Source organism: Botrytis deweyae (genome assembly GCF_014898535.1).
Source record: "Botrytis deweyae strain B1 chromosome Unknown BDEW_038, whole genome shotgun sequence".
In the NCBI taxonomy this organism is placed as follows: domain Eukaryota; kingdom Fungi; phylum Ascomycota; class Leotiomycetes; order Helotiales; family Sclerotiniaceae; genus Botrytis; species Botrytis deweyae.
Window position 1 is genome coordinate 67227 of NW_024066245.1, and position 26235 is coordinate 93461.

A 26235-nucleotide genomic window follows, 5' to 3' on the forward strand; every position below is an offset into this window, starting at 1 on the left:
CTACTGTTCAAGATCGATTGTGACTCCCAAGTGACATCCAAGTAGACACAACCAAAACCTTGGGACAGACTAGAACTGAAGGACACCTCGATTGTCAACTTTAGATCCCGCACAAGTCATGTTGTCTTTGGATGTTGGTACAGCAACAACCCCTGTGTTCCAACGCTATGGCTTGAATGTGGTCTGGAAAAAATGAAAGTCATGGTGAAGTATGATCGACATAGCATTGAGATATATGAGTTCATTTTCTTTCCATCAAACAAGGTATGGAGCGAACAACTCAGGTATTAGATCAATGGGACTGAAAATTGGATGAACAGAACAACGATGAAAGTATAGTAGCTTGTTCAAATGAGATCGCAATGATCATCAAATATTGTCATTTTGTCTAAGCAAGCTTTCATCAGAAATGGCAACTTGCCTATAATTATGCTTTTCCCTACACCATATAAACGCCATTTTATGTCCCAAACTCCATTCCCCTTCAGCACTTCCAAGTACAAGATGTCCCCCTAAGAAGTCGCAAAAAGCGTATCCTCATCTCTCAAATACTCTCCAGCATCTGCCTGTCTGAAACAAACAATACCGGTAGGGTCCAATCTTCTAGCTTCTTGTGTACTTCTCGCCGTAACCCCAAATCCCAATGGTGTGTCGTTCATACTGTAAACAACCACACCCTGATGCTCAGGACAATCTTCCGACCACCTTCCAACATGCGCTTTCACAATGTGTCCACCGTAGAGAAATGGCATTTCTCCATTGGCCTTAACCCAGACCTTGTAGCGGGCGTGTTCAGCGAGGATAGGGAGCGCGGTGATGTGAATGCGGAATTTGCCTGATTTTGTGAATTTTCCTGCGAGGGATATGTTAGATATGGCATCCATCTTTGCAACGTGGGAATTGAAACACATACCGAGACAGATTCCTAATGACAACAACTTGTCTCTAGAAATAGAAGTCGCAAGGTTTGCGAGCGATAATCGTACATAGTAACATCTTGATTGTTGAACGCGGAAAACATATCGATCAGCATTTGGGGTGTTGTCCAATGGCGCAATCAGATTCTTCAACGAGTTTCCCGTATAGCCCGCCAATTTGGCGAAGAGAGTTTGAGTTTCTGGTTCAGTGAGAGGACGCATTTTGGAATTGTGGCGGTGGGATAATAATTGTTCGTGAAGTTTGCGAGATGGAAGTTGAAGCTCTAGATTGCAGAGATCCTGTGAATTTTTTTTGGCAGGCCTACCTACTGATAAGGCTGGAAACTTTTTTTTTTGCGGGTGAGCGTGCGGCCGCTTGGTGCCCGCTTCAGAATATTTTCGACAGAACCCTGGTATGAACTTTTTTTCGATCGATAACTTTCATACAATACAATTTTCCTATCACGATTAGTTTTTGCGACATTAGTAAAGATGGCAAAAGTACCAGCAGTCAAGAGGCGCAAGCTGACACCTCCGCCAAATGAGGGAGAAGATTCGTCTCCGTCGACTTTAGAGAATGCGCCAAATTCGAATGCGTTTTTCAAGACGGCTTCGAAATGGAATTTAGAACAGGATTACGAAATGAGACCGCGCAAAGGAAAGAAGGACAAGAAAGAAAGTACAAGATTGCCAATTAAGACTAAAGAAGGATTAATTGAACAAGTGGAAGCGCCAGTGGAAGTTAACGAGGAGGAAAGCGATTTGGAATGGATTGGTGCGGATGATGTTGAGGAGGATGAGGAGCCCGAAGAGAAGGTCGAGAAAAAGCCTTCTGTGCCGATACGACAGCAGATTCTCGAAGCAAAGGAGGAATTGGCACGTATAGCATTGATGTTGAATGAGGATCCGGAAGAGAATGTAGGAGCATTTAGAGCCATCGCAGAATTGGGAAAATCGCACAACATTACGATCAAGAAATTGGCATTGGCTACTCAATTGGCTGTTTATAAGGATGTTATTCCAGGATATAGGATACGACCTTTGTCGGAAGATAATATGGAAGAGAAAGTTTCGAAGGAGGTGCGAAAGTTGAGGGCGTACGAACAGGCTCTTGTGGGAGGATATCAAGGATATGTGAAGGAATTGGGCAGGCTCGCGACAGCTGGAAAATCTCAAAAATCGAGTGATGGCGGCGCAGGTCTTTCGACGGTTGCCATATCTTGTGCATGCGCATTATTAGAAGCTGTACCCCATTTCAATTTCAGATCAGATCTCTTGAAGATATTGGTGGGAAAGCTCAGTACGAGAAAGGTGGACGCCGAATTTGTCAAGTGTCGAGAGACTATCGAAACGTTGTTCAAGAATGACGATGATGGAACTTCATCTTTGGATGCGGTGAACATTTTAACGAGAATGATGAAAGGAAGAGGATACAGAGTAGACGAAAGTGTATTGAATACTTTCTTACATTTAAGATTATTATCGGAATTCTCTGGAAAGGCATCAACGAATCATGTCGATCATGAGGAAGACAGTTTTGGAGGCAAGAAACTCAAGGAAAAGAGAGTATTCCGCACCAAAAAGGAGCGAAAATTAATGAAGGAACGAAAAGCGGTTGAAAAGGAGATGGTTCAAGCAGATGCAACAGTCAGTCACGAAGACCGCGAGAGAATGCAGTCAGAAACCCTGAAACTAGTGTTTGTGACATATTTCCGCATTCTTAAAGTACGTTCACCATCTCTCATGGGTGCTGTACTTGAGGGTTTAGCTCGATACGCCCATCTCATCAATCAAGATTTCTTCGGTGATCTTCTCGAAGCGCTTAAAGATCTCATTGGTCATGCCGAGACAGGAGATGATCTTGAGGAAACCGAAGCAGAAGACGAGGACTCCGAAACCTCTCGCAATCTCACCCGTGAATCTCTCCTCTGTATCATTACCGCATTCGCACTTCTAGAAGGCCAAGACGCCCACAAAGCTCAAGCCTCGTTAAGCTTAGATTTAAGTTTCTTCATCACCCATCTTTACCGCACTCTCCACGCTCTATCTCTCAACCCTGACATCGAACTCTCCTCCAAATCCCTCCATCTACCAGATCCAAACGCCCCCTCAACAACCGACAATAAAGTCAACATTCAAACCACGACCGTTCTTCTCCTCCGCTCGCTCTCCTCCGTCCTCTTACCGCCCCTCGCTGCCCGCGCTGTCCCACCCCTCAGAATCGCGGCTTTCACTAAACAACTCATGACATGCTCTCTCCAACTACCCGAGAAATCCGCTACCGCAATGATGGCTCTGTTAGGCAAAGTTGCTAAGATTCACGAGACCAAGGTGAAGAGTCTCTGGAATACAGAGGAGAGAAAGGGTGATGGAATGTTCGATGGATGTAGTACTGAAGTGGAAGGAAGTAATCCCATGGCAAGCACTATCTGGGAAGGAGAATTGTTACGACTACATTATTGTCCTGCGGTTAGAGATGGGATGAAAGTGGTGGAGAAAAATGTAATTGGGTTGAGATGATCACCTAGGTTTTGCATTAAAAAAATTAAGCAGAGTGTGGATAATGTGTACGAGATGAGGTTGAAATAAAATGCATATTTCTAGATCATTTTTTGTTCTGTGTGGTATCCTAAATGGGGATTGTGAATTATTAATTAATACAAATGTGTGAAAGAATTTGGTAATATAGTTATACATGTTCGCAATCCCTCAATGTAATCTAGCCATCCATTCTCCCAGGTATAAGGCTCCAACGCCAAAAATACACCCTTGTCTATCAATCTGTCGTTATGAGGCGCCCACCTCCAATCCTCATTTCCGTCGAAGTCGAAAATGTGGATAATGTCTCTCTCTGTACTGTACCTCCTCACAGATATAATCAAAATACTTGAACATCCATACTTTCCACCACTCCATTGCATTATTCACCAAAGACATCTCTCTATTCACAAACTCTCCCAAAAATCTCAAAACGCCTTCCCTATCCCCATCCCCCCTCTCTCCCCCATCAACCTCTCCTCCTCCTCCCTCCCCCGTCCCAGAACCACAATCCTCCCTCCCTCCTTCCCCTCATGCACATGACTAATCTGACTCAACATCTGCGCGAATTTCCGATCCGTCGTCGCCTGGCTTTGCCAATCTAGAGAGGTGAGCGCGGACAGCGTAACAGAGAGTGCGTTGATGATTATGCTGGTTACTATTAGAGCTAGGAGAGGTTAGTTAGGGGCAAGGAAATAAGGAAATGGGTGGGTAGGGGGAAAGGAATGATAGACCTTTCATATCGGCAGCGGAACTGGGCTTTAAGGATGCGATGGAGGATATGACGAGAGAGGCGATAGAGAGGATGACGGAGGCGTAGACGGAAAAACGTTTCCAGAATTTGGCGGTGACGAAGAAGGGTTCCTGGGAAGGGGTGGGGTTAGTATGTTTGTTTTGGGGGGCTTGTGTAGATAGGGTGATGAGAAATAAGAATCGCTTCTTTGGGTGAATGGAAATTGGAGATCTGGTAGATTTAAGTGGTAGGGTGTCTTGATATCATTGTGGAAGACTTTTCGCCATGCGATAATAGAGACAACTCTGCCTCTCATGTATCGCCAGCATCATCCTTTCCGTTGTAGACGGCGAATTTCTCAAAACCTTTCAATTCCCTTTCCTAAATAAAACTCCTTCTCTCTACTATCCCTCCAAATCCCATCGCACCACATCCCAACATAAAAACAATCAAACAAATCAAAACGTGACATCCAAGTGCAATCCATTCTCTACAACAATAGCAACAACAATATAAAAAAAAACCACAAACCTTAATAGGAAACAATCCCGCAGCATCAAGAAGCATATCCTCATTTTTCACATCTGAAGTGATCCCCAAGCTTTGTGGCTTTACGCGTTCTTTCCTCTCCAGTCGTGCCTCGAACATTTTCTCGGGAGGGAATGCTAAGGTTACTAGAATAGCTGGAGCTGGAGGTGTATGCGATGCTTATCTTATCTTTCTTTCTCGGTAGTTGATTGATTGTGGCGTTTCTCGTGTATATGTTAAGGTAAGGTTGTCTGTGTTTGTGTGTATGTGTATGCGCAATAGGTAAGTCGAACCAAAGACGGAATTTTTGATGCGTTGATTTGATGGGTGAGATGGATATGGATTGGATATGAATACAGATAGACGACAGAAAGAAAGAGCTGGACTATAACATAACCGACACTGGGAGAAATCGATGACGTGGATGCACGACTACAGTGCGATAGGAGTGAGATACATACATGCATACATACATGCATGCATGAAAGGCAAAAGAAAGTATAAAGAGTTGCGGGGAAATTCAATATGTGATTCAGAAGTCGGATCGCGGATATGCAGTGCAGGGTCGTGTGATGAGGTTGGGGAGGGATGCACGCTGCGTGTTTGTCGGGTGGTTGGGAGAGGGAGAGGTTTATTGGTCGTGGTGGAACTTGAATGAGATACGACCGAGTAGGTAAGCGTTCGACGGCCATGCTGCATTTGTATATGCGTGGAAATTGTGAGGTCGGTAGACAGATAGATGCTTACTGGTGATGTATGCACGAGATGGGGTCGGGTATCGCATACTTTTGCATTGAAAAGGTCCTTGCAATTTCAAGGTTTATCGGATTTTGGTGGTTTCGAATCGAAACGTGAATATCATCATGACGAAAATGTTAATCTGCAAGTCATCAAGATGCGAGTGTGATGGGACAATTGTTCAATCTATTCGTATGTATGGTATTGAAGTGCAAGTATATTTTGTATTGGTGATGGTGGGTAGGTATCTATCAATCTAACTTCCGTCCTCCAGGTCTCCTCCGATCTTCAAAAAGTCGCAACCCTTGACTTCAAACTTCCGCCCCGCCCTCTGGTCCCGCCTTCTCATTCTTCCCATTCTTCCCATCACTCTTTCCCCCAATCTTCTTCCACCCCATTCCCCACACAAACAACATAACTCCCGCCGCCAATCCCGCCGCCAAGTAAAAACAATGATTAATCGCCGGATTATACGCCGTCACCACATTCATCACCTGATCCTTCGGTATCACATTTCTATACGCCGTCGCGCCCGCTTCAATCACCAGTTGCGGATCCACCGTGGGCGCATAAACTCGCAATCCGGATTTGAGTTTCGCGGCGAAGATTGTAGATGCGAAAGTAAGACAGAGTGCCCCGCCGAGGTATTGGAAAAATATCACGAGGGTTTGTGCGATGACGATTTTGGTCCCGGTGAGGTTGTTTTGGATGGCTATTATTACCTGTTTTTTTTTTATCAGTGACGGAATTACAGATGAGATGGGAGAGGATTCAAATAACCATTTGCATAGAGAGACCACGACCGATTCCACCAAGGATCTGATAGCCGATCCATTTCGATGCTGGAGTGGAGGGTGTGTAGGTGGATATCAAACCATATCCTATCGCGGCAAAACATCCGCCCACGATACTGAAGGGAAGATAGTAGCCTATTCTTTGCACTACACGGATGTCAGATCACCGATTCCAATCTCAGAGATAAGATGGGGAACATACCAGCAAACCCCGAGATAATCGCAAACAACATTTGTGATAAAATCCCCGGTAAAGTATACACTCCACTCATCGTCGGTTGTACACCCCTCACCCCCTGAAAATAAATCGGCAAGTAATAACTCAATGTCAACATACCTGCCATAAACAAAAAATTCGTACAGCAGCATGTCCACACGACAGTGTTTCTCACAAGAGATAAAGGAATCATAGCTTCATCTCCCGCGCGATATTCGCGGTAGAGAAACAGGAGAAAATTGAAGAACGATCCAATGAAAAGTCCGGTTATGTGAGAGGATGACCAGGGATACATTGTTCCGCCCCATTCTAGAGCGAGAAGAAATTGGATGGCGGTGGGTGCGAAGAGGAAGAAGCCTAGGAGATCGAGGTGTTGGATTCGTTGGAGAGGGGTGAGGGTTAGGGCGGTGGGGTGGAGACGCTCTGGGATGGTGATGGAGAGGAGAAGAAGACTGACGAGGAAGCCGCATGGGAGATTAATGTAAAAGCCTGGCATTGTCAGTTATCGTGGGACTTTCATCTTCAAGATACAGAATGAAAGTAGCATTATTCTTGGATTTCAAGCTGATAATCAAGAATAATCGTCAGAGAGTACACTCAAGTGCAAACTCAAGACAGCAAAAGAAAGAGATATCATGTATCTCCAGGGAAAAATTTAAAAATCACAAAATCAAACCTACACCATCTCCAACTAGCATACTGCGTCAGCGCCCCCCCAATCAACGGCCCCACCGCCAACGCCAACTGCGCCGTCGAAATCATAAATCCCAAATAAACCGGTCTCTTCTCAATCAGCACCGCATGCGTCAAAATCGTAATCGCACCATTCATCAAACCCGCCGAGCCCATGCCCGCAACCGCTCGTCCCACAATCAACATATCCGACGAAACGGCCGTACCACATATCAAAGAACCAAATTCGAAGAGGAAGAAAAAGGAAAGGAATACATATTTGGAACTGAAATATGTGTAGAGTTTTCCCGAGAGAGGTTGAAGTGAACAGTTGGTGATCAGGTAGGCGCTTCCGTACCAGCCGACGTCGGGGAGGGAGTGGAAGTGCGAGGTTATGCGGGGGATGGCCTGTGTTCGTGTTGTGTTGGGTTAGTTTTTGAACTTGTTGCTTTTGGTGTCGGGTGTGTATATGTGGAAGTCATGCTTTCAGATCCTCAGATGAAGCATACTTCTTCGTTGATGAGCATCACCATAATCATCCCAGCTTCGAGTGCAATGGCATTGCTGGCCACAGAGTAGTCGCATGATCATCATGTCTAGCGAATAACACCAGATCCAAAACGACATCAACACAAACACCAAAGAAGAATAAACACCCTCCCCCTCCACAAACTAAATTAAATCAAAGAAAAAAACTAAAAACTCACAGTAGCAACAATCGTCGTATCCAACAGCGCCAAAAACGTCGTAAGTGTAATGGCAGTCATGACCACCAAGATCCTATATCCAGAGATATATTCATGATTTTCATCTCCATCTTCTTCTCCCCCATTTCTCTCATCTCTTTTATCCATCTTGTCCGTTTTTTCCGAAGAAACATCTTCGCTTTTGAGAGGAGACTCCATACCTGCGATCTCTCCTTTTTCTTTTTCTGAAGATTTGCTGACGGGTAGAATGTAAAGTGTATGAGCGGATTTGGAAATTCCAATGTCATCTGAATTTGAGTTGGATGTAGTGTGTAAATTCGAGATTCCTTGGACCTCTTTTTCCGAATCTTTCACTCGAGACATCGTATCGTATCGTATCGTATCGTGTATATCCAGTGCAGCTGAACTTTATTTTAATATTTCTTGTCTATCTTTCAGGGGTGATTCGATTCGATCTGATCCGATCCGATCTGCTGTATGTACCTATATATGCAACTCGACGATTCCCCAATCTTCAAACGTGCTCACCGGTAAGAAATTTACACGCACACTCGAGAAAGAGACACAAATTACTTGAAAAATAATCGGAACGATTGATCCCCTAAACTAATAAATAAATAATTGATTATATTAACGAATTTATCAATGAATGCTCAGAAAATAAAGTTTAAGAAAAAGTCCTTCATTCATTCATTCATTCATTCATACATCTATTTATTTATCTATCTATCTATACATATATATAACCCACCCAGCTGGAGATATAAGAAGCAGCCTCAAAATCTGACTCTGACTCTGAGCCTGATCGGGAATTTTCAAAATACACAATTCCCGAGCCGATTGTTTGGTGAAACTCCGATACCTACCCGGTCTTTGCGTCAAGGGGGCATGTATATGATATGCGGCTTATTTTTATAGATGGGATGGATTTGGATTTGGATTTTGGGTGGGTAAGATGATGGATGGGGTTTCGGGGGTTAGATAGTAGTGTAGTGTGGTTTGATGATGGGTGTGTTGAAGTCAATGGAGATTATATCGAGGGAATTGAATTGAATTGATTTTCGGCTGCTATGTAATTATGTGGAGTTTTTAAACGTGTGGTATTGAGTTGAATGTGCGAATTTTATCTGTCGTGTTGTTTTACAAAACTTCAGAATATAGGGACTGATTTATGGGATTTTATTCGTTCTCTCGAGATTGTTTCGTTGATCGTTTGTTTTTAATATTATACAGTACGTGAATATTGAGATGAGAAGCTCGATCCATCCAGCCCTGCTTTTGGATCTTCCTTGAAGTACCATTCTAGAATATCCCATTTTCTTCCGAAATTCCTCGAACACCTGTAAATATCATTCGTTCCCTAGTGTTAAATTCAAGTTTAAGCTGGAGCCGGTCCAGTTAGATATCACACTGAGCTCCCCACGCACCAAAAACATCCTGCCACCATCCATCATCCCATAACTCCATTCCCATATCCAAATTAAATGTTGGGAGATCGAATCCCTGACCCTGAGTCTGAGGTAAAGATTCCGTGCCCATATTTCCGTTTCCATTCTCACTCCCGTTTACATTCGCAAATTTGTCACTTGACACATTACTCGAAGCTTCTCCCGCTACCTTAGCATCCCACCACGTCTTGATCAATCCAATTCTCTTCGCGTTAGAAGTGTAAATATCAACATCGTCTACCTTGATGACTCCAGCATCCAGTCCAGCTTCACCTTTAACATTCTCCCAAATCTTTATGATTTGATCTAGAACGAGCGAGAGATCAAGTTGTTGACGTACAAGTTGGACATCCCATTGCGGATCTTCAAACACTGATAGACGATAGAGAGCCACCATGCAGTGCGCCATGTGTGTATAGATTGGGAAAGAAAATGACGTGTGATCTCTACATGGTGTGGAAAAGTAAAGTTCAAACCATGATTTGACAGATTGAAAACAGATGCAGAGGGATTCTAGGCGTTGGGAATCCGGCATATCAGCATGAGGCTCTTTGGAGAGAGCGACTTCATGGATCGTAAGTTCAGTGTTGTAAAGATGCATCAAAAAAGTACCTGTGTGTGATAGGTTAGCACTGGACATGCATGGACAACTTTCATTTATTCACTTACAGTTTTCTCGAACTTCATTTGGAATTTGTTGTCTGAATGTTTCCATCTGATTTTTTAAAGCCTTTAGATAGAAAACGGCAGGTGCTTTGAAAGCGGTACTCCCATCGCCTGCCGTGTCGTACCACGGAGCGTCCTTCACATGCTCTTGAATGAGTTGTAAGCGCACGATTTGGGTCATGAGCATATCATGAAGAGACTCCGGCTTTTCCGATAGTATCTTTAAACATTCATCTGCGTATGACGTCCATCGGAGAGTGTCAATCTTTTGGACATACAATGAAAAGCTAAACAAAATTAGAAACGCCTCATAAATTAGATCGAAAGAAAGTACCTGGAGCTTAGAGAGTACAAGCAAAGTAAAGCTCGTTTTTCTTGCTGTGATCCTATTGCAGATATAAATGGCTTCGGGCATCCTCGGGCGTCGAAGTTCAAGAGCAAATGCGGTGCCTCTTTCTGTGGTGCCTTGTTTAATCCGAGATCGAATGCTAGTCCCATAGCAAGTTGGATCATACTACTCCACTACAGAGCAAAGGGTCAGAAAATGTTTCATACTAGAAAATTAAAAGATGACTTACCACTGGTCTCTGCTGATAATGGCATTGGCTCCTACTCAATGTTAATATTCAACCGTCAATCAGATATTCAGCTCACATACCATGCAATATAAGTCAACAATCCCCACAAAAGATCAAGATTGCGCTCGCCAGAAATAAGCAATTTTTGGCCTAAAAGCTGACGAATATGCATCCCTAATGCGACTTGTCTCGAAGTACTCTTTGCCGTAGCCATTACAATAGCCAACCACCAAAACGGATTCTCTTTCTTGAATTCATGGACATCTGTATCTGGTGATATGATGATAAATGGTAGATACCTTACCGAGTTAGTTCGAAAGTAATAAAGTGCATTCTCTTCTTCTATCGGAGACAATGCTAGACCAGTGGGAATGAGAGACGTAGGTGAAGTTGTCGTAGGTATATTGGTAGCACAATAATCACCACTAGTATCACGGAGAGATCTGCCAACCGCCGGTCCTGGTAGAGGTGGGTGAATAGGGATAGAGTTCAAACTGTAGGAACTATTGGCCGGAAGTTTTAGGTCGACAGCTGCTAGTCCTCTCACGGGCGGGTTACTAACGTTTGATCCAGTCTGATACTTGCAAGGCTGAATATCATCTCTCAGATTCGATGACACAGTATGATCTGATACCGTTGAAGAAGGAGGGGTATTTTGATCTTGAGTAGCTGCAGTCAACAACGAAACTAGCCCATCAAGCTTTTGCTCGAGCTCGGCAGTTCTCGCAGCTGCAGTTCTCTTCACCGGCTTTCGTCTCTTTGTTCTGGTGATTGGTTGGCAGTCTTTGGTGAGTCTATGGCATCTAAAGCGTATCAGCTTACCTCTTGAATAGCTCAGTCGTATAAGGGTTGAGATAGAGATATATCATGCCAGTAAACTGTCGCACCCTTTTCCGATCGATACATGAATTCTAAATACATTGTGCTGTTTGAAGGTTGGACAGCATTTCCATTTCAAACCCGCCAAACTCGAAATAACAATGAAACGACACAGTTTCCAAATTTTAAAATCGGCAAATTGACTCGGCATTCTGAAAAACACAGACAGAACCGGTATATGCAGGAAGAAACCCACCAGCAATCCCAGTACCATGGAATCGGAACCGCATCACGTGATATAACCTTAATCGTACATACCTTTCGCAAGCAGCAACACCATTCTTTTCTACACATTTAACCTTGGCTTTTGCACAATTGACACAAGCTTTTCCATGTTTAGATATCTTCGGCGTTACACCGTTCTCCATGGGAGACTCCTCCATTTTCTTAGCACTACGAGCTAGCAAGCCGTTCGACCAATGAGAAGGGCGAGTGATAGTGCAACCAAACGTATGAAGACGGGAAAGGGAAATGCTTTCGGAACTTGATGATTGAGATATCCTATCGTACGGAGATTCAGAAGAGGATACTGGAATCACATTTAATGAGAAGTTGTTGTACAGTAGATCAATAAGCAAATTAATTATAAGGGTCTTTTCAAATATGAAGCGGAGTTTAGGTTGATTTTGAAACTCCGTGTCCGAGATGGATACGGAACTTCGATCTCATCAAACGTGCTTTATTGGATGTGCTTACCTCCACCACCTCAACATTTATAGTTGTCTGTTGATTTTGACGTGAAATGTTCACGTCAGTCAGAGAAGAAATCATGCTTCTATCTCAACATTCAACTTGTATATAGCGTATTATACGAATCATTTTATTCAAAACGATATTAGATGATAATAATCAGATTTTTATTATTATTATGGATTTGTAGAAGCAAATCAAGTGATTATATACTCTATATATTTATCACGGAGGTAATAGCTATATCTAATAATCACTTTGATTAGGGAATAGGTATATAGAGTGATAATAAACTAAATTGACTTAAGATATGATTCTAATAATCATACCTGCTTTATATACCCTGATTAAGCAAAGTACTCGTCTAATTAAATATATAAGGTATATAAATAAAATGAATAAAATAATATTAATAATTATGAAAATAAATATTCCAAAGAAATACTAGGATTAATACTTGTAAGATTATATTATACAATGAATTCTATAATATACCCTCCAAATCGCTAAATACTTTAACAATTATACCAAATAATCTATATAATAAACAAACAAAAAATTCTTAAACAATAAATAATATAAATATCAATAAACATTTTATTTAAATAATTGCTATAAATTTACCTATTAAACAAACTTATTTATCAAATAAAGAAATATAAGATATATAAATATATAGAGTTTTCTATAAAAGAAAAAAATAAATTATATTATTGATTCAAATAATCTATAAAAAAGTAATAATATTAAAATAAAAAATTTAATCCTTTGAATTAATATATATCAGGAAACCTAAATCATATTAATTATTATTAATTAAACATTTATATCAATTTATTTAATTAATTTATATATGTAATACTTTTATAATAATAATAGAATTAAATAAAAATTGATAGATTTTAGAGAATATAATAAATCGAAATGATTATAAAAGGAAGATAGTTTTCTTTTTTTAATTTTTATATTCAATAATTCAATATATTTTTTAAATAAACCTTCTTGTATCAGAGAGTCCCCTAATTCCATTAATATTTCTACTCGATTTATAACCACCTTCCTGTATAATATATCGAAAAATAATATTTAATCTAATAAATCAAATACTCAATATACTTCTATTTAATTATTATTTCTTATTAAAATTTAATTATTTTTTAATAAAAGAACTTTATAAATGAAACTTTCTTTTAATAAATTTCAATAAAATCCTGATAATAATTTTTTAAAAAAAATTAAAATTGTTTATAATCGCTAAATTGAAATAAACAAATATTATATAATAATTACTTTTATAAAATATAATAATCCTTTTATTAATAATATAAATGAATATCATCTTTTCAATCTTTCTTCTAATAATAAAAATTCCTTATCGAAAACCTCTTCCTCTTCGAATAAATCCACCCTTATATTTAAATCAAATAAACCCCAAATATCTATTTACAAAACTCATAATAAACATAAACAAAAAGATTCTAAATATAATTTTAAAAATAAGAATATATAAAATTCTATTTTCTATATAAAATATATTTATTCTTTTTTTTCTAATTATTATAAAAAATATAATAAATATTTCAAATAAAAAAATACTTTTTTTCTTTAATATTGAAAATATATTATATATACTTGTATACCTTTTTTAATATATTTGAAACTTTTGATTATTCAGTTATTAGAATTTTGTAATCCTAAATTCGTAATATTTTCTGGAAAAATATATTCTAATCTTTTTATATTATTATGATTTATTAATATATTTTTTAAAGAATTATTCCGAATTAGAAATCGATTTGTATTATGATAATAGTTATATTAACTATAACTAAAGAGAATAGCAAATTTATTAATATAAATTGTATTTCCTCTTTCTATTCAATCATTATAATTATTCATTTATTCTTTCCCTTTATTAAAATCATTATTTCTTTTTTCGATTAAAAAACAAAAATCCTTTTTTATTTCTAAATCCTTTATAGCTAAATATACAAAGATCAAAATATACATTCCTATAACAAATCCAAAAACTCGATTGCAGTTTACTTATTCTATTTTAAAAAATAAAAATAAAATAATATTTGATATTAATAATAATAATAATCTTGATAATAAATATAATACTATTAATAGAAATAATATAATTAATTTTAATAATAAGTTAATTAATAAGAGAAGATAGATTAATTTAATAAATCTCGATTTTGAATATATTAAAAAAAAATATAAATTAAAAAGAAAAGTTTCTATTTAATTTTGTTAATCCTAATGCTTATATCTTATAAATTCAAAAAAGATATAAAATAATTGAATTTTTGTTATAATAAATTCTTGATTAATTTATTTATTATTATTTTTACTATAAATAAATATATAAAATAAAAACTTCTCTTTAAATATTCCTGATATAATCATATATTCTATATATTAATATATTTTAATTTAATAATAATTCTTTTATTTTTTCTTATTACTAATTTGATTGTTTACTGATTATTATAGAAAATCATAATTAATTACTTGATTATAAGATTAATTTTTTTAAGAAATTATAATATAATTAATATTTCTTTCAATATATATTCAATACTAAATGTCAGGGAGCGACCACCTGACAGGGTATATATAGTAAATCCACTGTTCCGAACGTATTCGGAACACTCTATACTTTTGTGGGTTAGTAATAAAATGAATCAACCCTAATATTGTATTCCGAATACAAAGATGCCTTATTCTAAACTTCTTATTTAATAAATCTAAACAAGGATAATTGTACTTTGAATTCAATCTCAATGATTGATTCAGCTGCAGTTATATACACTTCTAGCTATTTCTATATTTATAAAAACTTATAATTATAGGAAACTAGCTCCTTCCTAATTAGTATATATTGGATGGGTCTGTACAAAACAGGAATGAATATCAGAGAGTAACCACCTAACAAAGTATATATAATAGATCCACTATTCCAAACATATTCGGAACACTCTACACTTTTATAGATTAGTAGTAAAGTGGATCAACCCTAATGCTAAATAAGTCGACTTCAGTAATAAATATAATAACTATATCTTATCTTAAAGCTTTTTATATTATTAATTTATTAAATAATAAGATTACAAAACTTTAAAATAATCTTTATAATTTCTTATTGTTGGTAAATAAGATATTTAAGAAAAATAAAAATTGTAAAATCTATTCTCAACTGTATATAATTGAATAGTATCTCGTATTCCAAAAATACTATATATAATAATCAATTATTTTTATATAATTCAGAAATAAATTAATTAGAAAATAACTAAATTACAAAGCTGCAAATACAATATTTACTCTAACTATAATTGCGATATATTGTAAGGAATCTGGAAAACGAAAGAAGAGTGTCAATTTGAATGATGTAATTATTAATAAAAAGCTAGAAGGAAGTTGGAAGTAAAGCTTTCAATTTATATTTGAAAAGCTAGCTAAAATGGTTAGTGTAGTTGGTTATATATCCTTTGGGTATGTGTACCCTTATAATTATTTTTGTTTTGCAAATAAGCCCCTGATCATTTTATTAGGAAAAAGAAAAAACTAAAATTAAAAAAAAAAAATCCTGTAAAAACCTTATTAAAAACTTTTTTCAATCTAATCTATATTTTTTTTATCATTTTTATATAAATAAAGCCTTATAATTGTAATACTTTATATTCCAAATTATCTTTATAACTGTAATACTTTATATTCCAAAGTATATTTATAATTGTAATACTTATAAGTTGCTATTATCATAAAAATATTATATAATATCGATATTATTATATTAATAATTGTTTAATGAAAAACCAAAATTCAGTTATAAAAAAAAAAAAAAAAGGAAATTCGTTAATTGATTAGAAAAGATCTTATATAATATTTAGGTTTTTTCTAATTACTGTCTAGGTATAGTTTTGGTTGTATATTATTTTAAGGGAGTTTGTTTGATATCAAATTTTGTAATATATTCTTTTAGTATTAATAATAATAAATTCTTTTTTTTACTGGGTAATACTTATTATTTCTATTGATGTTATTTAAACTTGATTTTTTGATTGAATAGCCAATGTATTAGTGTTATGGTTATTATTTCTTAGCGATAAGTTGAATATTATAGAACAAGTTCAAAATGGTTTGATTAATTCAAAACCCTTTTTTTTTTAATAAATAATATATAATCTTTTTATTAAATGGTATTGTATCTTGTAATTGATATCAATTATACAAACAGTTTTGGATTAGTTAAATAATAATTTCTATATTAGTTATTCTGTAGGCATTCATGTTCTTTATATTATAATTTATTAATACTTTTTATATATAATCTCTATAAATAAATAGACCATTTATAATAACTAAATCATTCTATATAAATTTCTATAATCTATTAATAAAACTTATATAAGGGGCTACTCTGCCTAAACGGATTTTGATATAAATTAGGGCTTTTTATTATAAATCTTTATAATATAATTTGAAATTTATAATCTTTAGGATTTTCTTTATTTGTTTAGTTAATTTTCTTTTATTTTGTATATAAAAATTCGCTTGTAAATAATTATAAATTATATTTACATTATTATTGATTCTTTTTAATTTATTTAATTTAAAATCTAATTTATATATAATATTTCATTAATAAAAAATCTATTAAAAGAAATCCTATTTTATAAAATCGATATATTATTGTATAAATTGATATAAATCATTAACTTTATTGTAAAGGTAATTAATATTGTTTCGAATTAATTTTTTAGTAGATTTTAATATAAATCAATCAAATTCATTATTCAAATATTAATATTCAAGATTTCGTTTTCTCATAGTTATACCTTGATTTTTTGATGTACTATTTTGACTTTCCGCGATATAATAGATATAATTATTATTGATTTTGTAAAGTAATTTTAGGTTGTTTTTAAATTCTGTTCTGGCAATATTTCCATCTAATAATTAGTTTTATTATTGCTGAATATAAACAATTTCTGCAAAATTATTTAGTTTATTAGGGGTTAATAAAACAGATTCTCAATATTAAATAAGTATCTTATAAATTATATAAATTATTATTTAAATAGATTTTAGGAATGTTCTATCATGGAGGTAATAGCTATATCTAATGGTTACTTTGATCTAAGAATAGATATATAGAGTAATAATAAACTAAATTAATTTGAGATATAATCCTAATAATCATATCTACTTTATATATCCTAATCAAATAAGGTACTCATCTAATTAGATATATAAGATATACAAATAAAATAAATAAAATAATATTAATAATCATAAAAATAAGTATTCCAAAAGAGTATTGGAATTAGTATTTATAAAATTATATTATACAATAAATTCTATAATATATCCTTCAAATCGCTAAATACTTTGATAATTATATCAAATAATTTGTATAATAAATAAACAAAAAATTCTTAGAAAGCAAGTGATATAAATATTGATGAATATTTTATTTAAATAATTATTACAAATTTATTTACCAAACAAACTTATTTATTAAACAAAAAAGTATAAAATATATAAATATATAAAGTTTTTTATAAAAGAAAAGAATAAATTGTATTGTTGATTTAAATTATTTATAAAAAAGTAATAATATTAGAATAAGGGAATTAATCCTTTGGATTGATATATATCAAAAGGTTTGAGTTATATTAATCATTATTAGCTAGATATTTATATCAATTTATTTAATTAATCTATATATATAATACTTTTATAGTGGTAATAGAATTGAATAGAAATCAATAGATTTTTGGGGGATATAATGAATCGAGATAATTATAAAAAAAAACAATTTCTCTTTTTAATTTTTATATTCAATAATTCAATATATTCTTTAAATATATCTTTTTCTATTAAAGAGTCCCCTAATTTTATTAATATTTCTGATTGATATATAATTATCTTCCTATATAATATATCAAAAAATAATATTCGATTTAGTAGATTAAATGCTTAGTATATTCTTATTCAATTATTACCTTCTATTAAGATTTAATTATCTTTTAATAAAAAGATTTTATAAATAAAACCTTTTTTTGATAAATTTCAACAAAATCCTGATAATAATTTTTTAAAGAAAGTTGAAACTATTTATAATTACTAAATTGAAATAAACAAACATTATACAATAATTATTTTTATAGAATATAATAATCCCTTTATCAATAATACAAATAAAGATTATTTTCCTAATTTTCCTTTCAATAATAAGAATTCCTTATTAGAAATTCTTTTTTTCTCAAATAAATCCATTTTTGTATTTAGATCAAATAAACTCTGAGTATTTACTTATAAAGCTTATAATAAATATAAATAAAAAGATTCTAAATATAATTTTAAAAATAAAGATATATAAAATTCTATTCTTTGTATAAAATATATTTGTTTTTTTTAATTGTTATAAAGAGTATAATAAATATTTTAAATAAAAAAATATTTCTTTTTTTCAATATTAAAAATATATTACATATATTTATATACTTCTCCCAATATATTTGAGATCTTTGATTATTTAATTATTGGAATTTTGTAATTTTGAGTTTGTAATGCTTCCTGAAAAAATATATTCTAATCTTTTTATATCATTATAATTTGTTGATATATTTTTTAAAAAACTATTTTAAATTAGAAATCGATTTGTATTGCAATAATGGTTATATTGATAATAATTAAAGAGAATAACAAATTTATTAATCTTGATTCTTTTTTATTATTAATATAAATTATATCTTCTCCCCCTATTTAATTATTATAATTATTTATTTATTTATTTTTTTTATTAAAATTATTATCTTTTTTTTTAATTAAAAAACAAAAACTTTTTTTCACTCTTAAATCTTTTATAATTAAGTATATAAAAATCAAAGTATACATCCTTATAATAAATCCAAAAACTCAATTATATCCTATTCATTTTATTTTAAAGAATAAAGATAAAATAATATTTAATATTAATAATAATAATGATTTTAATAATAAATATAATACTATTAGCAAAAATAATATAATTAATTTTAATAATAAACTAATTAATAAGAAAAAATTAATTGATTTAATAAATTTCGATTTTGAGTATATTAAAAGAAAATATATACTAAAGAAAAAAGTTTCTATTTGATTTTATTAATCCTAATATTTATATCTTATAAGTTTAAAAGGAATATAAAATAATTGAATTTTTGTTATAATAAATTCTTAATTAATCTATTTGTTGTTATCTTTGTTATAAACAAATATATAAAATGGAAATTTCTTTTTAAATATTTTTAATATAGTTATATATTCTATATGTTAATGTATTTTAGTTTAATAATGATCTTTTTGTTTTCTTTTATTACTAATCTAATTATTTATTAATTATTACAAAAAATCGTAATTAATTATTTAACTACAAGATTGATTTTCTTGAGAAATTATAATATAATTAATATTTCTTTCAATATATACTTAATACTAAGTAATTTGACTTTGATAATAAATGTAATAATTATATCTTGCCTTAAAGCTTTCTATACTATTAATTTATTAAATAATAAGATTATAAAATCTTAAAATAATCTTTATAATTTTTTGTTATTAATAAATAAAGTATTTGAAAAAAATAAAAATTATAGAATCTACTCTCGATTGTATTTAATTGAATAATATCTTGTATTTCAGAGATATTATATATAATAATTAATTATTTTTATATAATCTAGAGATAAATTAATTAAAAAATAATTGAATTATGAAATTGTAAATATAATATTTGCTTTAACTATAATTATAGTGTATAATATTAATTCTACCTTCTTTTGATAGATTTATATAAATATAATAATTGCAATTTTATTATATTTTACAAATTCTATTATTGGTAGAGGTATATATGTATTATTATTATTAAAATTAAATTTTTTTGTAATCTTTTTAATATAGATATTATATGCTAATCAAAGTTTTCTCATTTTCCAATTATAAATAATCCGGATATTCAAAAATTATTCTATATCACCTAGATTTTTCAATTTATAGATAGTTTTGATATTAGAAATAATATTATTAATTATTAATATATTCTTATAATGATATACAATCTATATATTATTTATAAAAAATAATATCAAAATAGTTTGATTTGGATTTGTAAAAAGATAGAATTTCTCTTTATATTAATTTAGATCTAAATTCTTAAGTATTTTATTAAAATCTTTGAATTATAATATAGGGGAATCTTAGAGATTATATAATATATAATCAAAAATTATATATTTATTTGATTTCTTAAATCTATTTAATAAATAGCAAATTATAGGTATATCTGATGGATTTCTATAAATATTAATAAATACATTAATAATATTAAATTATTTTATTTCTAGGTTATATTTTGCTATTAATATTATTACAATTTTGAATAATCTTTCAATAAATGTTGTAGTATAAGTTAATTCAATTATATCTTTCATTTGAAGATTACTATAAATAATTAATTTAGTTTAATATTGTATTAAGAATCTCTATTTATTATATTTATATATAAATATCTATTGTAATGGTATTGGGGTAATTGGTATATTTTGTGTATTGATTTTATATTATATTTTGTAATCTTTTAAATTATTAATTTCAATTTTATATTTATATTTAAATCATTTTTTTAAGAAGTAATTCTTAAATTGGTAATAGTATTAAAATAATTTGGGTAATTCTGATAGATATAGATTGAATAGTTTCTTTAGAACTTTTTTTTTAAATATATTAGAAAGATTTAGTTTTGTTTGTATAATGAAGGTAATTATATTATATATAATAATAAATAAGTGGATATTTCTTTATATATTTATATTTGAATAATTAGATCAAAATATTAAATAAAAATCTTTAATATAGGAATTATCCTCTAACAATAAATTTGTAATAAAAGTATTTATAAGTATATAATTATTTATAAAGAGATTATTTTATAATCTCTTTTGTTATTAAATTTGATAATAATAATTTGTATATATATTAATATCAAAAATTATATTATTAAAAGTAAAGAATTAATATTTAAATAAATTAAAAATTAAATAAGGAATTTCAATCCTTATAATTCTTTATCTTTTAAATTCTTAATCAGGAAGAAGTAGAATTTTATTTTCCTTAAATTAATTAATTGTATGTATTAGAGGAAATAATCTTTTCGATGATATTATTTTCTCTATAATATAGATATTCATAATATCAATAGGATAAATATCGAAATTGCTTTTATACTTCCTGTATATAATTTGAATAGTATTATTAGTATACTTATATTCCATATTTTCAGATTAATTATTATAATTGTTTAATATCGGAGTAGAACTTATAAATTCCTGTAATTAATCAATAGTAATTGTTTATTCTTGAATTCAATCTTTTATTTTTAGAATCTTTTTAGAATACAGAACTTTGTATGTACTATTACTTTCAGTATTTCTGTATAAGCTTCTATTCTTTAGAAATATCCTCAAGTTCTGCTTGTGTTAAGGTATATTTAAAATATATATAATAATATTAGTAAAACTAATAATAATATATAAAAAAATCATTATATTATTCTTTTAATTAATAATTATATTATTGATATCGATTATCTATTGAATATCAAAAGCTAGTGTAAATTGCTATAGCTCTTAATCCGTGTATATATCAATAATTTTGTTTAATTGATTTATTTTGTATATTCTTTTTTTAAAGAAAATAATATTTCAAATAACAATAACTCATTTAAGTTTGGGTATCCAGATACAATAAATTGGGGAATCTGGTATATATCCAATAAGATATCTAATATTTACTTTAAGATTAATCTTATAAATTTTTTTGTTTATATTTAATTCTTTTTTTTTATTTAGAGGGTATATTTTACATTTATATTGATATATTCTATTTTAGTTTGAGTAAAGATTGATAATTAAGTAATTTATAACTATTAGGACAAATAATTATAAGTATTTCTGGAATCAAGTATTTAGTATTTCATTTAGGGATTTAAACAATCAAGTTTTAAAAGGATTAATATTATATAGATAGATAATAGCTTGTATTACTTTAACCTATAAAAGATTAGATATACCTACAGAGATTTGTATTTTGATTTATTTAATAATTATTTCTTATCCTATTTGTTTTGATTTATTATTTGATTTATATATATTTAATAAGGATAACTTAAATTCTATATCTTTGGTTTTAATTCAATTTTTGAATATAGTGTTTTCTATAATATCAATAACTAAAATATTATTATTCTGTTTGATATAGATTATTAAAAGACTGTACTTTCTAAGTACCCAAACAAGAAAGTTCTGGATTATATTAAATACTTTAAAATAAGTTTTTTAATATAATAAAAAACTAAAGATTTTTTTATTAAATATATCTTTGATTATTAGAAGTTAGGATACTTCTATATATATATATAGGAAATTAAATAAATCTTATTATATTTTGTAAAAGGGATATAATAATCAGAATTTATTAAGAATTTGTAATATTATTTGCTTTACATATATATATAAATAATTAATATATTCAATTTTAAAAAGTCTTTTGATTTTTATATTCCTTATTGAGAAAATGAAATATTCGAAAGCTTTTTTACCTAAATATCCTAATCGTTTATATCAGAATTATACAAAATCCTCTCAAAGTTTAAATAGATCTTTTAATCAGCAAAATGATTTTTTGATATTAAAATTAAATATAAAATATATCAGAAAATTTGAATTTACAGGTATTATACTTAAATTAATCAAATAAAAGAAAAGTAATTTGTATTCTAGAAATAAAAGATTATTTTTATAAATATAATAAACAATAATATAACTATTCTCAAAATTATTCTTTTATAATATAGAGTTTATTCCTAAAAACCATATTCCAATATCTAAAAACTTTATTTCTAAAATAATATTAATATAAAATCCAGAAATATATACAATATTAAAGAAAACCAAATCATCTTTTAAATTTTAAGGTTTTTAAAGAATATTCTTAATCATACAAATACCTTATTCAATAATTTGTATTTTTGATATTCCTGTTTTAATGTAATTTAATATTGGTAAAGGTATATATTTATATTTATTAAAAAGATCGATATTATTGATAAAATATATTATACTATTATTATCAAGTATAGTGCTATTAAAAAGTTAATAAAGTAAATTAGAGATAATAATATAAATCCCATGACTAATAGAATCTTGAATAAAATAAACAACTATTCTTGATTCAGAATTTTATAAATTATAAAATTAAAAACTATTACTTTTTGAATTAATCTATTCTTTCTATTCCTATACTTTATATATATTTAATCATTAATTATCCTTAATCTTTTTTTATATATTATTATATTCCTTTTTTATTAATAAAATCAGATTCTAGAAATTGTATTTTCTGATAAATACGAATTCTATTATTCAATATATCTTGAGACAATAATTTCTATTTGTTTTTTTATTCTTTTAATCAGATTCTGATTTACAAAAATATTTATATTAATCATTTGCTTTTTTGAAATCTCTTTTTCAAATATTGTTTTACTTTTCTTACGGATTATTAGAATTCTATTTGAATTTAGAATTGATAATTGAGAATATATTTTTATCTTTAAAAACTAAAAAGTCTTAATAAATTAAATCATCAAAAATATTCTTAAATTACTTCAAAAAGTAATTAGGAATTCCAAATTAATTATTAATCTTGATTTAAATAAACATAATACTTATCTAAATAAGGAATATATATACTCCTACAACTTAAAGAAAGTTAATAATTATTAAATCATTTTCTATTTCGATATAATACAACTTTATAGTTATATATACTCTGGTTTATTTATTATATTATTTAATTAAATTAATTCAATTTATAATTGCTTGCTAAAAAACATTTCGATATTCTTGAATAATAATAGATTTTGTAATTATTATAGTAGATACAAGCTTATTCTATAACTTCTAAATGATTGTTTTGAGTAGTAAGGCTTTAGTATTATTATTTTCAAAAGTAAATTCTATAAGATAAGATGTATCCACTATTTCTGTAATCCATTTATAAATATTCTAATACAATTTATATATAATGTTATATTTATCTCTCTAATATCAGTATTCTTCTTAAAATACAAAGTATTTAACTAAAATATCTTAAAAGATAATTGCTTTAAGCTTTATAAGTTTAAGCATTAACTTCTTAAAAAATAATAATAAAATTATCTTAATATCTTTTTTCAAATCTTTTTATTGAGATTATTTATAAATATTAAAATCAAAGAGATACTTTACTTAATTATTCAAATTATATTTTCTTATAAAATCTATAATCATAATGAATTTAGGTAGATCCTTAATAAGTCAATCTTCATTATAAATATAGATTAATTAATGAAATTTTTTTTCATTTTTTGAGAATTTTTTAAATTAATTGAAATAATCGAAATAGATTTGAAATTAAATAGTTCAATTTCTTTTTAGATACTTTTCGATATATAGAAATATTATAGATTTAAAAACTATCTTGACTAATATCTACAAATAACAAGTTGAATGACTTTTAAGGAATTAGATTTCGATATAACGAGGTTATAAAGAAATATAGGAGAAAGTATATATAAATTAGAATAATCAAAAGATATATATATATAATAAGAATATAATATAAATACCAATTGGGCTTATAATTATTATAAAGATAATAGCTATATCTAATAATCATTTTAATCTAAAAATAAATATATAAAATAATAATAAATTAGATTGACTTGAGATATAATTCTAATAATTATATTTGTTTTATATACCCTGATTGAGTAAAGTATTCATCTAATTAGATATATAGGACATATAAATGAAATGAATGAAATAGTGTTAGTAATTATAAGAATAAATACTCCAAAGGAGTATCGGGATTAGTGCTTGTAAGGTTACACTATACGGTGAATTCCGTAACATGTTCTTATTACTGTATTCTGATCCTTCTAATTCTATCAATTCAGTTTTTTATATTTAGATTCAAATAAGTTTAAGAATATTACATCTATTTATATTTACCTATAATTAAATAATAAAAAGTCTAATTTGAATCAAACCTAAATTTTTTTTATATATTTTGAAAATCATTTGTTTTATTATTTTTCAATACTTTTTATTATTTCTATCGAAATCTTTATTAAATAATTATTCGATTTTATTATTTTATATTCTAATCTAGGCTTAAAATATATATAATAAGATTACTTTTATTTTCGATTTCAAAATAATACCCAATTTGTTTAGATTAATTACTTTCTTTATCTTATCTTTATATTAAATATTATTTAAAAAAAAAATAATAAAGATAATAAGAATTAAAATTAAAAAACTATTTATATTATATTAATATTTGTAATCCGTTTTGTTATATTATTAGCCAAAATTATAGTTTTAATTAGAATTCAAAATTCTTAAATTGATAATAATAATTGAGATCCGTTAATCTATCTGATTGTATTAAAAAAGCTACAATTTTTTATTTGAAAATGAAGTTTACTCCATACATTCTTATCTATATTATAAACTCTACTCCAGTATTTCCTAATCACTATATATCTCTTATCTCGAAATTATATAATTAATATTTACTTTTAATTTAAACAAGTTTAAAGAGTTTTTTAATAAACAATTATATTATCATTCTGAATTATAGCTATTAATTAATAGATAATTATAATCTAATATATATAAATATATTTTTAGAAAACAAGAATTAATTATAATTCTTTTAGACTTAATTGAATTTCTTTTCTTTTTTTTTCTGTTTTTGAAAAAAATCAATATAATTATTCTTTTATAATTTTGTTTGAAATAAAAAAATATCTTTTATAAAACTTTGTAATCCTTTTCTTAAAATTCTCTAAATTTTTTAATAATTATTAATTATCCTTATTTTGAAAATAATCTTTTCAGTACATTTAATATTATAGTTTTCTCTAATATCTGTATATTCTTAAATTTAAAATTCTTTCCATTTCCCATTTTAATGTTTTATCTTTATAGGTTTTATTTGTAACTATTTTTACTATAAATAATT

At 29.1% G+C, this 26235-nt stretch overlaps 5 protein-coding genes across 5 annotated transcripts; 1 reads left to right on the top strand and 4 right to left on the bottom strand.

Annotated features, from left to right (window-relative positions):
- Positions 1-512: 512 nt before the first annotated feature.
- EAE98_010583 (uncharacterized protein) lies at positions 513-1139 on the bottom strand (the record flags this gene model as incomplete). The annotated part of the gene is made up of 2 exons (XM_038958204.1): positions 513-853; positions 914-1139. The coding sequence occupies 2 exons, from the start codon at positions 1137-1139 to the stop codon at positions 513-515; spliced, it is 567 nt and encodes a 188-aa protein (XP_038805388.1).
- Positions 1140-1409: 270 nt separating this feature from the next.
- On the top strand, positions 1410-3437 carry EAE98_010584 (uncharacterized protein; the record flags this gene model as incomplete). The annotated part of the gene is made up of 1 exon (XM_038958205.1): positions 1410-3437. The coding sequence occupies one exon, from the start codon at positions 1410-1412 to the stop codon at positions 3435-3437; it is 2028 nt and encodes a 675-aa protein (XP_038805389.1).
- A 446-nt stretch (positions 3438-3883) lies between these two features.
- EAE98_010585 (uncharacterized protein) lies at positions 3884-4836 on the bottom strand (the record flags this gene model as incomplete). Its single annotated transcript, XM_038958206.1, has 3 exons — positions 3884-4113; positions 4190-4319; positions 4720-4836. 3 exons carry the CDS (start codon positions 4834-4836, stop codon positions 3884-3886), a joined length of 477 nt encoding a protein of 158 aa, XP_038805390.1.
- A 929-nt stretch (positions 4837-5765) lies between these two features.
- Positions 5766-8207, bottom strand: EAE98_010586 (uncharacterized protein; the record flags this gene model as incomplete). Its single annotated transcript, XM_038958207.1, has 5 exons — positions 5766-6176; positions 6235-6395; positions 6451-6954; positions 7146-7545; positions 7845-8207. The coding sequence occupies 5 exons, from the start codon at positions 8205-8207 to the stop codon at positions 5766-5768; spliced, it is 1839 nt and encodes a 612-aa protein (XP_038805391.1).
- Positions 8208-9242: 1035 nt separating this feature from the next.
- EAE98_010587 (uncharacterized protein) lies at positions 9243-11798 on the bottom strand (the record flags this gene model as incomplete). Its single annotated transcript, XM_038958208.1, has 6 exons — positions 9243-9904; positions 9962-10245; positions 10293-10480; positions 10537-10567; positions 10617-11339; positions 11674-11798. The coding sequence occupies 6 exons, from the start codon at positions 11796-11798 to the stop codon at positions 9243-9245; spliced, it is 2013 nt and encodes a 670-aa protein (XP_038805392.1).
- Positions 11799-26235: the final 14437 nt, after the last annotated feature.